Here is a 14,430-nt window from a genome sequence, read left to right as displayed (position 1 = left end):
AGCAATTATAACTTAATATTTTCTCACTTACTCTGTGCGGTATCAGATTTATGATGACAATCCTTGATAGCAGAAAACGTGAATCATCATATCAGATCTTTGCCTATAGACATTTTCATAAAGAGTAACGTGTATATTTTTTTCTCATGCGATAGAGACAAGACTTTACTTACTTATCCGAACCAGCGACCACCTGAGCTCTAGCCCTTCGGTCTACAGGTAGCACTGTCACAAAAAAGACAAAACATTTCAGACTTTATATACCTACACGTTTACATAATATAAAGGCATAATTCAAATTAATACCATGCACTTCATTCGTGCGACTATGTGGTCTTCTGGTCTGACACTCGCGTAAAATGAGTACCTGGCAACAGGGTTGTCTCTGTCCGAAAAAAAATGTTATATCGCCTAACAGCGTCATGTCTCGTCCGCCATGTTAAGTGTTGCTGTTAGCCACGGATCCCTTGTAAAGCGCTTTGAGCACGTTTAGTGGATATTGCAATATATAAAAGCTCATTAAACTGGGATTCTCTTTCCAATTTATCACAATTTTTCGTTCAAGTCAGCACGGACACTGAGAAATAATTTTACACAATCCAGTATTTCTAATAAAATATGGTTCATATGTCATAATTTAAAGTTGTTTTCGTTTAGCTAAAAGAACTCTCTTCTGGAATTTTTAGACATTTGCACTTTTATTACTTAATATATCACTTTATCCAATCTTATAGATGACCAATTCGTTTTCAGCAAGATTGATTGACGCTTCAAGGTCTTTTAAGTATAAATAAATGATGAAAAGTGTGTATCAAACAGTACCAGACAAAGCAGAGACAAAAATAGAAGAAAAAGTCATTCTATAAAATCCGCCTGCCTCGACATGCTTGTTTTCTTGTGTGGATTCTTTTTATTTCTCTTGTATTCTTTCACTCTCTGCTTTGTCTGATACTGTATTTTGTACACACATTTTATAATTTTAACGAATAAATACTTTGAATCTATAAATCCCAAAAGTTGTAGATTAAATCATTTTTTGAAAAATGATTGATGCTCACAAAATGGGCACTATATCAATAAGTTTCAATTGAAAGGATCACCGAACAGGACAGGACGGGGACTTACCAGCTACGCTTTTTCAACAAACAAAAAAATTACAGTGTAATGCAATCTCACCATTTCGTAAAATTTCATTTTTACCTCAGTAATATGTTTAGAATTTTGTAATAAACGCAAACGCGGAGGGCATTTGTTTTACCAAAACGTGGTTTATTTGTATAAAAAAAAAGACAATAATAAATATTTAATAACAAGTAAAACAACCATTGTAAGAAAAACACATTGTTTCATTAATGTCCATCACATTTTATTTTGAGGAAAAAAGAAAATATAAATGTAGAGAGCATCGACAGTTTTTATTTATATCGTCAAAGCGTTTTAAATAATTTATATATAGAGACCAATTCGAAAAAAAAGTAACTGCTTCAAGGTCAGTGAAATGTCTAGGAGGCATGCAGTGTTCAGTACTGCCGGTCCCTGAGCAAATGCCTGTTGCCATTTTGATCAGAAACATTAATTCATAATGCTAGATTAACTTGCCAAAAATGATTAAACCAGTGACTTCATTAAAACGTTTCAGATTTAATAAAATTTAATAAGGTGGGGCAGGGGGGGGGGGGTGATTTTTAATTGATCGATGTATAGAGTAAAAGTATCTCCTCAAAATTTAGACTGACGTTTTCTGTGTGAGGAAAAGTAGCACTCTCGGTCTGGCATGACTTTGATAATATCCCAGTCCCAGCCTCGTTCACGATTGAGTCGAGTGGAGGATGATATTTGATGTTTTAAATATATTATTGTGATGTTATTATCATTATTCCAAGCATAATTATTATGGCTAGGGCTATTGGTCAGTACTGACCCCCAGACGCTAGTACCTGCGTGTCAGTGCTGACAAACAGGCGCCAGCGCCTGGGGGTCAGCACTGACCAATAACCTGGTGTTATTGGTCAGTATTGAACAACAGGTGCCGCCGCCCACAGACAGCCTCTCTTCGGTCTGTGCCACCGCCCGTCATTAATGCACTAACGAACATCGGACAAAGACCTCTTCGCATTTATTCGTCACTTCCTAAAGTAAAAAAAACAACAAAAAAACAATTAAAATCCCAGGCTTTCAAGGCCAACTTATCCGATGACACAAGCAACACTTGGTCACTTAGATAAATTTGATGTCTAACGCGTTAGATCGTGGCCTTCGTAAAGTTATGGCCTGATACTTACCAAAAAATGACGTCAAACTGCCAGTCTTTTGCCATAAAAGAAAACAAATCGTGAGTCGTATTCAGTAGTTCAACCAACGAAATAACTTGTTTCCTTGAGCTCTACTAACAACTCACTAACCGGTGCAAAAACCAAATAATGACGTCAAACTGCCAGTCCTTTTGGATTTCAGTATCAGGCTATAACATAACGATGGCTACGGTTAGATGCCGTTGGGGCAACGGTATGACTGTCGTTTCAAGCCACCATACGATTCTTTTTTATTTTATGTTGTCTTTGTGTGTATGTGTTTTTGTTTTTCTTTTTTTTTTCGTATATTTTCGTTATTGCTTAAATTAAAGAAAAATAGAGGAAACGTGTTATAATATAATATTTCTTGTTACGATTCTTTTATAGTACATTGTCCATTCTATTGATGAGGTTTTTTAAAAAAATGTATTTGTTTTGTTTTTTTTTTTTTTTTTTCATGCAAAAAAAAAAAAAAATAATAACGGAAAGGAGGAGAAACCTGATAACGAATAGATAATGCCATTTGGGGGGGGGGGGGGGGGGGGGGGCAGCGTGGCTCAGCGCTACGGTCTTTGCTTCGTACCCAAAAGGTACCGAGTTCGATCACCCGCTGCTGCGCTGTGTGGCCTTGAGCAAGTCACCTCGCCCTAGCTCGACTTGATTGTCTTACCTTCTTTGCTTCTTTCTTTATAAAAAGAACATTACTTTCCTCCTCATGCCTTTTGATGGCATCAGTTAAAGCCTTCAAGGAGGCAAATTTGTTGCCGACAGCGAGTTCCATAATTTGTAGCTTTCTCCTGTCTCAGTGAGATGCGAGCAAACCGAATTTCAAATGACGGAATGAAAAAAGACGAGACAATGAAAGAGCTTCACTTTCAGTTCTGGCGTCACGCATCAGTGAGCATGCGCGTTGGAGGAACCGAAATATAAGGTTGCCAGTTTGGCGTTTCAACAACAAATTTGGTATTTTTCTCAGGATTGAACAATATCATTTGTTTAATTAATTGATAAATTTATTAAACAAATCTCACGTAAACCGATAAAAAAAAGGTGAAACCAAGGGACTTCCTTGCGACTAGTATGGGACAGGAAATGCGGATTTATTTGTCGTAGAACAAGTTATTTCAAAAAATGGCATTTTTCCATAATTTTGGCACCTTCAGTACAGGCGCCAGAACTGACCAATAGATACCAGTACCTATTAGTCAGTGCTGACCCCCAGACGCTGGTGCCTGTTCGTCAGTACTGACCCCCAGATGCTAGCGTCTGGGGGTCAGTACTGACGAATAGTCACTCCGAATTATTATTGCCAGTTATAATTATTGAATGTATTGAATGTATTTATTATGCACACTTATCGTGTAATTATCAAGTCGATTACAAACCTTACATACTGAGATTAGCAAATAAGTATCTTGTGGTTACTTTGTGAAAAGGAATTTATGATAATTTACAACCAGGCTTAGCACAGGGTTACATGCTTAGCCTTTTGTAATTATTGTTTACATAATATTAATCCATAAGAATTCATATTTAAATCTCAAATGCCTTTACCTATTTTTAAAAGTTTATTAATTTTATTCAAAATTTACCACTAAGACTTCAAATCAATATCCACATCTGGTCCAAAACAACACATGTCTAGATTGATGTGGTTGGTATAGCCTTTCCATTTCAAATAAACCTATCCAAGGTGAGCATAGTTGCAGATCTGATATATGAAGGCAAATATGGGCTTGATTTAAAATTATTGTAATGGATAATATTTTGCGTTGGTTTGAGAGTATTTCGATTACACCAATGGGCCCTTATCAATTTGGATTATCAGTCCTGCAAATAAATACACGTCGAACCTACCTCATAGGAATTAGTATGGACAGTGACGCAATCGTTTTCTTGACTGGACCTGCTGGAACGTTTCTCCGTCTACCTGGGGGTTACTTGAAGTACTTTTATTACCTTCTTTTAACTATTTTTGTTGTTGACCGTGGAAGGATTTGAAAGCTGTAATAGTATTTTGTTTGTTTTTTCATGACTTAGGCTGTGAGTAAGATAGCTAAAAATGTAAGTAACATGACAAGTGGTTAATATCAAATAACATTTTAAAATTAATTGGACTTTAATAATGAAAAAAATATTTAAGCTACGATGGGCTCCAAGAGTAATATCTATATTAGTTAAACATCATTACTTGATGACTTTACATTGTGAGATTCGTTGATGGATAATGATTTAAGAAAACTATAAACAATTCTTTTTCTAATAAAAAAGATAACTCTTTGACTCATGCTGTCCTTTATGTAAATCCCACTATTGAATTCTAAAGATTTTGAGCCCGAATAAAACTTTTAAATGGACTATCTATAGTTTATGATCATTGAATACAATTTACATATGCTGAGACATCAAACTAAACGGTTACAATTAAGGAAAAGTTTGTATCGATATGACGAGCCTGACTCTAATACAACTCTAATGATTTAGGTTGTGAAGAAATATTTTTATAGATAAACTAACAAGGGAACAACTCATATATCTGTATAATTACTTTGCTATCACAAAACAAATCAAATTGCCAAGGGCCGAGGAGGAACGTCACGTGGAATTGGATGCGCCTTTGAATCCCCCTGTATACGTAACTGTTTAAAAAAGAATACTTTGAGACATGCACCTTTTGGAAAAGTGACTTTACAGACAGACTTTTATATTATAATAAACCTTTGACAAGGCTAGAATTTAAAACACCGAAATGTTTGTTGCTTTCCAAGCATAATTGGGTTGTTTTAATGGGCTTTGATACAAATTATTATCATCAAACGCTATTAATTATTCTTACATTGTGAAAACAAATTTGAATGATTGAGATCATAACAGGGGAACGTATTCCTCCTTTATATCACAACTCCTCTCTCTCTCTCTCTCTCTCTTTCTTTCTTTCTTTCTTTCTTTCCCCCCCCCCCCCCCCCCTCTCTCTCTCTCTCTCTCTCTCTCTCTCTCTCTAACTCATTGTGTCATCGCCATTCTCCTTCTCCTCCTCTCCTTCCCCTTCCCCTCCTCCTCCATCCCCGTCCGCTCGTTGCTGTTCTTCTTCTTCTTCTTCTTCTTCTTCTTCTTCTTCTTCTTCTTCTTCTTCTTCTTCTTCTTCTTCTTCTTCTTCTTCTTCTTCTTCGTCTTCTTTGAGTTCACATTTTTTCTCGCCATGAAATGAAAATCAGAAAATCAGAGAAAATATGAAAGCATAAGGCCTTAAACTACAAGATTTCAACTAACATGGTTTGGCAGTGCAAATGTACTTAACGATAAACGGATACCTAAAAAATGATTAAAATCTCGGAAAGTAAATAGGCAGAGTAGTAAGAAAATAGATAAACGAAGTGGATAAAGTTGATCACTGAAATACCTTCGTGCAATACTTACAAAACGCATTTTGTTTTCATTTTAGATCGACGGGAAAATTACTTCAAATATAGAACCTGTCATGTCAATCTGATATTATTTCGTAATAATCTATTAAAGAAAATTGAATTAAACTCAACATTATCAGACTTAGAAAATAAAAGTAGGTCTATGGTCTTTTAATTAAATAAACACAATTCGTTTTCTTCCATTAAGGCTATTATTTAAGTTCATATTATATAGCTGGGGCGACCCAAAGAAACCTGGCGAAGGAATATGATGGTAAAAGAAGTAAAGGAAGCAGGCCTGTCCTGGAATGCAGCCTCCGCAAAAGCCGCCGACCCCCAAAAATGGAGATGTCTGGTGGATGCCCTAAGTCCTCAAGACCTGAAGAGGATTAAGTATCTAAGTCAGCAATGTTTTATAAGCGAAGTTTAAAATTCAATACAAAGCATCAAGTATATATATATATATATATATATATATATATATATATATATATATATATATATATATATATATATATATATTGAATCGTGTTTGATACAAATATGGTACGAAAAGTGCTCGACATGCAGTAATGGAGCGAATTATTATTATTTAAAATATTTACCACAATGTTTGAGACAGTCTACATTAATGTTTCAGGCTTAATTTGCCATCGTCAGGACTGAGTTGTTTTGCTGACTGTTGTTGTTTCTTGAAGTGGTTCCGGTTTAAAGTTGCTTAACAAGAATTTACGCCGATGGGGATCTTAAGCAACTTTAAACCGGAACCACTTCAAGAAACAACAACAGTCAGCAAAACAACTCAGTCCTGACGATGGCAAATTAAGCCTGAAACATTAATGTAGACTGTCTCAAACATTGTGGTAAATATTTTAAATAATAATAATAATAATAATAATAATAATATATATATATATATATATATATATATATATATATATATATACATATACATGCATATATATATATATATATATATATATATATATATATATATATATATATATATATATATATACATATATTGATCCAAAGCGTGACTTCAACTCTTAAACCCGAGACTTCTTTGAAGACTCAAATGTGAAAGTTTTGATGCAATATCAATAGATATTTGTAGGGAACGACTAGATATTAATATAAGCTGTCTGGCCATTGCGGAAAAGATGTGATGTGTTAGTGGATGACAATCGCAAGAATAGAAAGTGTCCAGAAAAAGAGTTTCAATAAGGTGTGTGTGTGTGTGTATGTGTGGGTGTGTGTGTATTTGTGTGTGCGTGTGAGAGAGAGTGAAAGTAAGAGAGAGAAGAGAAAGAGAGAGAGAGAGAGAGAGAGAGAGAGAGAGAGAGAGAGAGAGGGAGAGAGAGAGAGAGGAGAAAAAAAAAAGGAGAAGAAGAAGAAGAAGAAAAATAAGAAGAAAAATAATGACGATGATGATGATGATGATGATGATGATGATGATGATGATGATGATGATGATGATGATGATGATGATGATGATGAAAATAATAATAATAATAATAATAATAATAATAATAATAATAATAATAATAATAATAATAATGATAATAATAATAATAATAATAATAATAATAATAATAATAATAATATAATAATAATAATAATAATAATAATAATAATAATAATAATAATAATAATAACAAGAAGAAGAAGAAGAAGATTAAGAAGAAGAAGAAGAAGAAGAAGAAGAATTATAAAGAATAAAAATGAAATCGAAAGTCATTTTCTTCGAGTGGTTAAAACATTCTTTCATTGTTTCAATGAATTTTTAGGGAAAAAGCATTCAATTTCCACACACATATTATTTACCGCCCTAACTACAGTCAAGAGTAATGGTTGAATGACGGCAAAATTATGCAACAGGTTCCGCATTTATGGATGAAATCTACAGAAGTCACGAAACAAACGCATTAAATCTAAAAATATCACTCCTGTGTGAGCAAATTAATAGGGAATTACAAGGTTTGGAAGGATACAATGCAATGCCTTATCCACATGTAACTTCACCCATCATGCAAATGGTTACAGAAAGTGACGCTTAGTAGTCACTAGGGAGTGACCATTAGAGAGTCAGCTTGAAGCTTTCCGGTTTCAACCCTGGTCCTGAGATGAACAACTAATATTATTATTATTATTATTATTATTATTATTATTATTATTATTATTATTATTATTATTATTATTATTATTATTATCATTACAGCATCATCATTGTTATTATTATTATTATTATTATTATTATTATTATTATTATTATTATCATTATTATTATTATTATTATTATTATTATTATTATTATTATTATTATTAATGAACATTTTAAGCTCAATCCTCTTCCTTGATCTTTAAGCTAATAATAGTAACCCGTTTTTTAAGTTCTGGATAATTGACGTTAGTCTCAGTGGTAGCCGCGTTCACCACCGTCAAGCCTTCTTTGAACACTATAGAATGATTGTTGTTTTGGTTATTTTTGCCTCTATTTGCACAACAAAAGATAGTTCTAAAACGTTGCCGTATAGCTGACAGTTTGATGGCGTACACCACAGGGTTGACCACGCTGTTTATAAAGGCTAGCAGACTGGCGTAGGTGAGTATTATCGATCGCTGAACGACGCACAGGTGATCAAAGTGACCGGATGTAACTACCATGAGAACAGTACCTGTTGAAAATCAGAAAAATATAAAAATATTACTCTAAGCCATATGCGAGGAGTCAGAAAAAATACAGAAAAGAGCATTAAGAGCATATATGTAACATCAAGGGACTTAAGGAATATAAATATCAACAAATTTAATATTGAACTTAAAAACTGCCTCTCAAATAACGACCTTTTGACAGTAGAAATGTGGATTGTGCGTTGGATAATTTTTAGATAGCCATGCACCATTCAAAACTCGACTCATATTAAAACGAACATACGCTTCTTGGTATAACGATGATGTTAAAACAGCTAAAACATCACTACTTAATTAAGGCAGAAAGGAAATATCAAAAATGTCCTTTGAAATTTGGTGTTCCTCAGGGCTCGGTCCGTGGACCAGTCCTTTTTACTATGTATATGCAGCTACCGTGAAATGTTATTCAGAAATCTGATCTTTTATATCAATTTTATGCAGCTGATTCTCAAATATTTAGTTCTTCTTCCTGTAATGATATTGAAAGTTAAATAAGACAATTTGGGGCCTGTTTAATGAAGTTAAAGATTGGATGGGCAGAAACAAACTAATGTTGAATGATGAAAAGACAGAAATTTTAATTTGTGGTTTGGTAAAATATCCTTAAAATGGCAAATGTTAAGGGAATTTATTTCGAGGATCATTTTATTTCTTTTTCTAAAAGCATAAAAAACCTTGGAGTGTAACTGACGCTGATCTTTCAATGCCCAGTCAGGTCAATCACATTATGAAAACAATGTACCTTGAAATAGGAAGAATTAGTGAAATTAGAAACATTATCCCAACAAAATTTCAGAAGTTTTGATAAATTCTTTTGTACTTTCAAAATCAGACTATTGTAATTCATGACTGGTAAACGTGGCAAAAGAAAACACAGATATATTGTACATAATAATGCCGCTAGGTTTGTTTTAAAACAATTAAAATTTTCCTCAGCAACCTGCCTCCTTCAAGAGCTTCATTGGCTTCCATTGAGAAGCAAATAATTCATAAAATTGTTACCCTGGCTTATAAATCTTTAGATATTGGGTCTCGGTTGTATATTAACAAATTTTTAAAGGTATATGCTTCAACAAGAACCCTGAGTTCGAGTGATGAGAAGCTCAAATTGGTGAGGCCAAAGGTACTTCGTAAGGTTGGCACTCAATCGTTTCAATTTGCCGCACCTCAATGTTGGAATTCCCTACCAGCATCCCTTAGGTCATCCTCATCCCTTCATTAAAAAAAAAAACTCAACAAAAAACCCATTTGTTTTAAATGTAATTAATTGATGATCTATTTGTGTATTTGTATATTTCAATAATTGATGTCAAAGTAAAGAGCTTGGTGCCCGTTTAGACGGGGTAAAGCGCTATAATGAGGGCTATTTATTTATTTATTTATTTATTTATTTATTTATTTATTTATTTATTTATTATTATTATTTTTATTATTATTATTATTATTATTATTATTATTATTATTATTATTATTATTATTATTATTATTATTATTATTATTATTATTATTATTATTATTATTATTATTATTAAATCCGTGTTGAATTACTGTATTGCTCAACTAGAGTTCTGCGTTCTCGGGACTGTTACCACAACGAGTGCAAGTAAGCTTCGCCGCCATGTTTAACTGATGCAAAGTGACCGAAGATAGATCAATGTTTAGTACCTAGGTGCCCATATTTAGAGGTCTGATAACTGAACGCAATTATTGGCTCGATTTAAGGATGTAATGGACAATGATTTGCGTTGGTTTTTTTTTCCATTACAACAATGATCCCGTGCGGCTATGCGGTCTAGTTGTATGACACTCGCTTTCGGATCGGAAGGTCCTGGGTTCGAGCCTCGCTCGGCGCATAGTTGAGTCCTTGGAAAAGGCTCTTTACTCACATTATCTCACCCTACTCAGGTGTAAAATGAGTACCTGGCCGCTAACAGCGTTGTCTCTGTCCTAAAAATTGTAATATCACTTAACAGGCGTCATGTCCCGTCCAATATGTTAAATGTTGCTGTTGACCAGGGACCCTTGTAAAGCGCTTTGAGCACATTTAGTGGATATTGCTCTATATAAAAGCTCAATTTTTTTAGATTTTAAATTTGGGTTATCAGACATGCAAATAAGTACACTTCGTTTAGTACCCATTCTTGAGGACCATTTTAAAATCTCGTTCCCCCTCATATTTTGCTGTTGAGAAAATCAGCAATTTTTGGATATTACAGGATTGCAAGAATGCTTTATTAACGCGTAAGACAAAAAGGGTGAAACGGAAATTGGGTTCTATTTGATCTGCTGAGAGGTAAAGGGTGAAGCATTTCGACGTTTATTGATCCTGTTGAAACGTACAACAGTTCCAAGTAAATCTACATAATAGTAATTTCATTTCATATGAAGTACTCGCAAGTAAACAGTATCTTGTATAATTATGGGATATTTTTTTCTTTTTTTTTTGCTGTTAACGGAATGACAAAATTTAAATGTACTTATATCACTACCTGCACCACCACCACCAACATCATCATCATCATCATCATCATCATCATCATCATCATCATCATCATCATCATCATCATCATCATCATCATCATCATCATCATCATCATCATCATCATAATCATCATCATCATCATAATCATCATCATCATCATCATCATTATCATCATAATTATCATCATTATTATCATCATCATCAACATCATGATCGTTGTCGTCGACGTCGTCGTCGGCGTCACCATCATTATCATAATAACCACCACCAACACCACCACCATCACCACCACCACCACCACCATCATCATCATCATCATCATCATCATCATCATCATCATCATCATCATCATCATTATTATTATTATTATTGTCTTCGTCATCATCAACATCATCATCATTGTCGTCAACGTATCTTCATCATCATTATCATCATGACCACCACCACCACCACCACCATCATAATCAACATCATAGTCGTCGTCTATATATATATCTATCTAGATTTATATATATATATATATATATATATATATATATATATATATATATATATAGAGAGAGAGAGAGAGAGAGAGAGAGAGAGAGAGATAGAGAGAGAGAGCGAGAGAGAGAGAGGGGGGGAGAGAGAGAGATAGAGAGAGAGATAGAGAGAGAGAGAGGGGAGAGAGAGAGAGAGAGAGAGAGAGAGAGAGAGAGATACGCTCCTTCCCCATACCCCCAACAGCATTTCTTTTTCATTCATTTGCTTTACAAATATATTATTATACTTCAAATCTTCTTTTTAAAATGGCTATGGCAACTTCCTCCGATTTGATCAAGAGTCAGTTCAGTTGGTAATTACCGGAGGGAGACCAGCAAAATATGTACAGGCCAACAATGATGATGACAGTCTTGGTATACTTCCATGTGTGGCTGGAAGTTCTGTTGTCAGGACACCGCGTCACGTCGTGGGCAGCTATTTGTTTTGCGTGGCGTCGGGCGACCTGGGAAAGTTTGTGGAGACAAAACAAATTTGTAGACTTATTGATCACAAAATGACCTCTGTATCTGTTACAACTTGAAATTGTAGCTCGTAAATTACAATTCTTATTTAATGCTTGCTCTAAACAAAGCAGGAAGGGGGAGGGGGGGGGGGGGGGGCTGATTGGCGTTCTATAAATTTTATCATCATCATCATCATCATCATCATCATCATCATCATCATCATCATCATCATCATCATCATCATCATCATCATCATCAATATTATTATTATTAATATTATTATTATTATTATTATTATTATTATTATTATTATTATTATTATTATTATTATTATTATTATTATTATTATTATTATTATTATCATTATTATTATTCGATTTTTTTTTAAACTGACACATCACTATGCTATAATTTTAATATAATATTAATATGCCATAATACATAACATAAAATCGTCATAATCTAATTAATATAATCTATCTCTGATGTTGATATACATCACGTCATTTTTAATTCAATATAATTAAACTGTTAACCCGTTATTATATCAAAAATTAGAATAGAATTATGAACTAGACTACAACTTTGTAATAAATATCAGCGCTAGATAAAATCTTAGAAAGTTTGTCGACAGAGTGAATCTAACCTGGGTAATAATGAATCGGCACCCTTCGCCTGACTGAGCCCCTTTATCGAGGAATCTGGATATAATATTTCAAATCACCCCCCCCCCCCCCCCGCCCTCAATGAGCGATTTATTGTCTAATGTTAATTTCAGACCTAATGATATGAGATGAGGTCAACATCAGCAGCGTGGCTCAGCGGTATGGTCTTTGCTTCGTACCCGAAAGGTATCGAGCTTGACTACCCGCCAAGCTGTGGCGTTGAGTACACTTTGTGGAGTTGCACTAAGGCTGACGCCTTAGTTATTCCAGTCTTCACTTAGAATACTAACAAAAAAAAAAAAAAAAAAAAGAAATCTTCCTTTCGGGATGATAAAAGGGAGTTTTATTTTATATATTTTAAATATATTTTCCATTTATAAATCTTTATTGATTTTAAAGTAGTAACAGAACAATCAAAAATAGCTGAAATCTTTCGAGCTTGACACCCCATAAATCGGTACCCTTCGCCAGGCCAGAGATAGAATATCGAAAATGTCCTTTATTCAATCCCAATGGAAAATTCGTCTTTAGGGTTTATCCAAAGGGCAGACTGGAAAAAACCCTGGCGTTAGCCGCAATGCAACATCACAAAGTGAGCTATGGTGTGGTGACGAACAAGACCACACGCAGAGTGAGAAATCTAATTCGGCACCATCAAGATACAAAGACCACACTGCTGTGCCACGTTGATTCGTGGAAACTGCTGCCAATTTGCTATAACTGTTTTTTTCCCTGGCGCTTTTCTGCAACCCTAAACTCTTATCATCATCATCATCATCATCATCATCATCATCATCATCATCATCATCATCATCATCATCATCATCACCATCATCATCATCTACATCCTCCGCCTCCTCCTCCTCCTCCTCCTCCTCCTCATCATCATCATCATCATCACAATCATCATCCTCTTCATCCTCATCATCATTGTCGTCGTCGTTGTCGTTATCATCATCATCATCATCATCATCATTATCATCGATATCAGCAACATGTAACGCAACATTTATACAATTGTATTCCCTGCAGCAATGTCGTCTTACCCTGTAGAGAATACAATATATGACAATCATGATGATGCAGGGAATGAGTGCGAAACAACAAAGTAGACGGAGGTAATTAGGATCCATGAGACGAAAATAAGAACACACTGGTTTAAGACAGACCTGAAAAATCAGATAAAGAAAAACAAAAATGAAATATATTACTATCCATAGACAGGAACAGAGGCTTAATATGTACAAAATGAAAGTAAGCTAATGGCAGTGCTAACTCTAGCATGGATCATTCGACTCAGGCCCTACACAATTTCATTTATAAACTGTGTAAACACTTAAAATGTGATGAGTCTGGAGGTGGTGGTGGTGGTGATGATGATGATTATGAGCGTGATACGAGAATAATAATAATACATAATAATAATGGTGATAATAATATTAATATTAATATTAATAATGATGATGATGATGATGATAATAATAGTAATAATAATAATATAATAATAATAATAATAATAATAATAATAATAATAATAATAACAATAATAATAATAATAATAATAATAATAATAATAATAATAATAATAATAATAATAATAATAATATGATGATGATGATGATGATGATGATGATATGATGATGATGATGATGATGATGATGATGATGATGATGGTGGTGGTGGTGGTGGTGGTGGCTACCGACCTGACGTGCTACCATTACACCACAGAGGGCAATGTGAGGCAGTGTGGTTTTGCTTCGAACCCGAAAGGTACCATATTCGATCACCGGCCATACATTGCGTTGTGTGGCTTGGGCAAGTTACCTCGCCCTTGCTTAATGTGTGGCGCTGCACTGAGGCTGACGCCTGGGTTATTCCAGTATCTTGGAATTGACCCTAGAGGCAAAT

The 14,430-nt window shown here is 34.3% G+C and overlaps 1 protein-coding gene across 1 annotated transcript in view; it reads right to left on the bottom strand.

Annotated features, from left to right (window-relative positions):
• Positions 1-7,918: 7,918 nt before the first annotated feature.
• Positions 7,919-14,430, bottom strand: part of LOC144963698 (G-protein coupled receptor 12-like) — a 35,025-nt gene continuing 28,513 nt past the window's right edge. Inside the window, exons 6-8 of the mRNA XM_078897653.1 lie at positions 13,569-13,691; positions 11,715-11,856; positions 7,919-8,373 (exon numbers count right to left, since the gene is read on the bottom strand). Of these exons, the coding sequence (XP_078753779.1) occupies positions 8,039-8,373; positions 11,715-11,856; positions 13,569-13,691 (600 nt within the window). The 3' untranslated portion in view covers positions 7,919-8,038. The remainder of the gene's footprint in view (positions 8,374-11,714; positions 11,857-13,568; positions 13,692-14,430) is intronic.

This window comes from Berghia stephanieae, chromosome 2 (genome assembly GCF_034508935.2).
Source record: "Berghia stephanieae isolate SIO BIC M18660-M18661 chromosome 2, UCSD_Bste_1.3, whole genome shotgun sequence".
In the NCBI taxonomy this organism is placed as follows: Eukaryota; Metazoa; Mollusca; class Gastropoda; order Nudibranchia; family Aeolidiidae; genus Berghia; species Berghia stephanieae.
The sequence above is the reverse complement of the archived record's forward strand: the minus strand, read 5'-3'. Positions and strand labels throughout refer to the sequence as shown.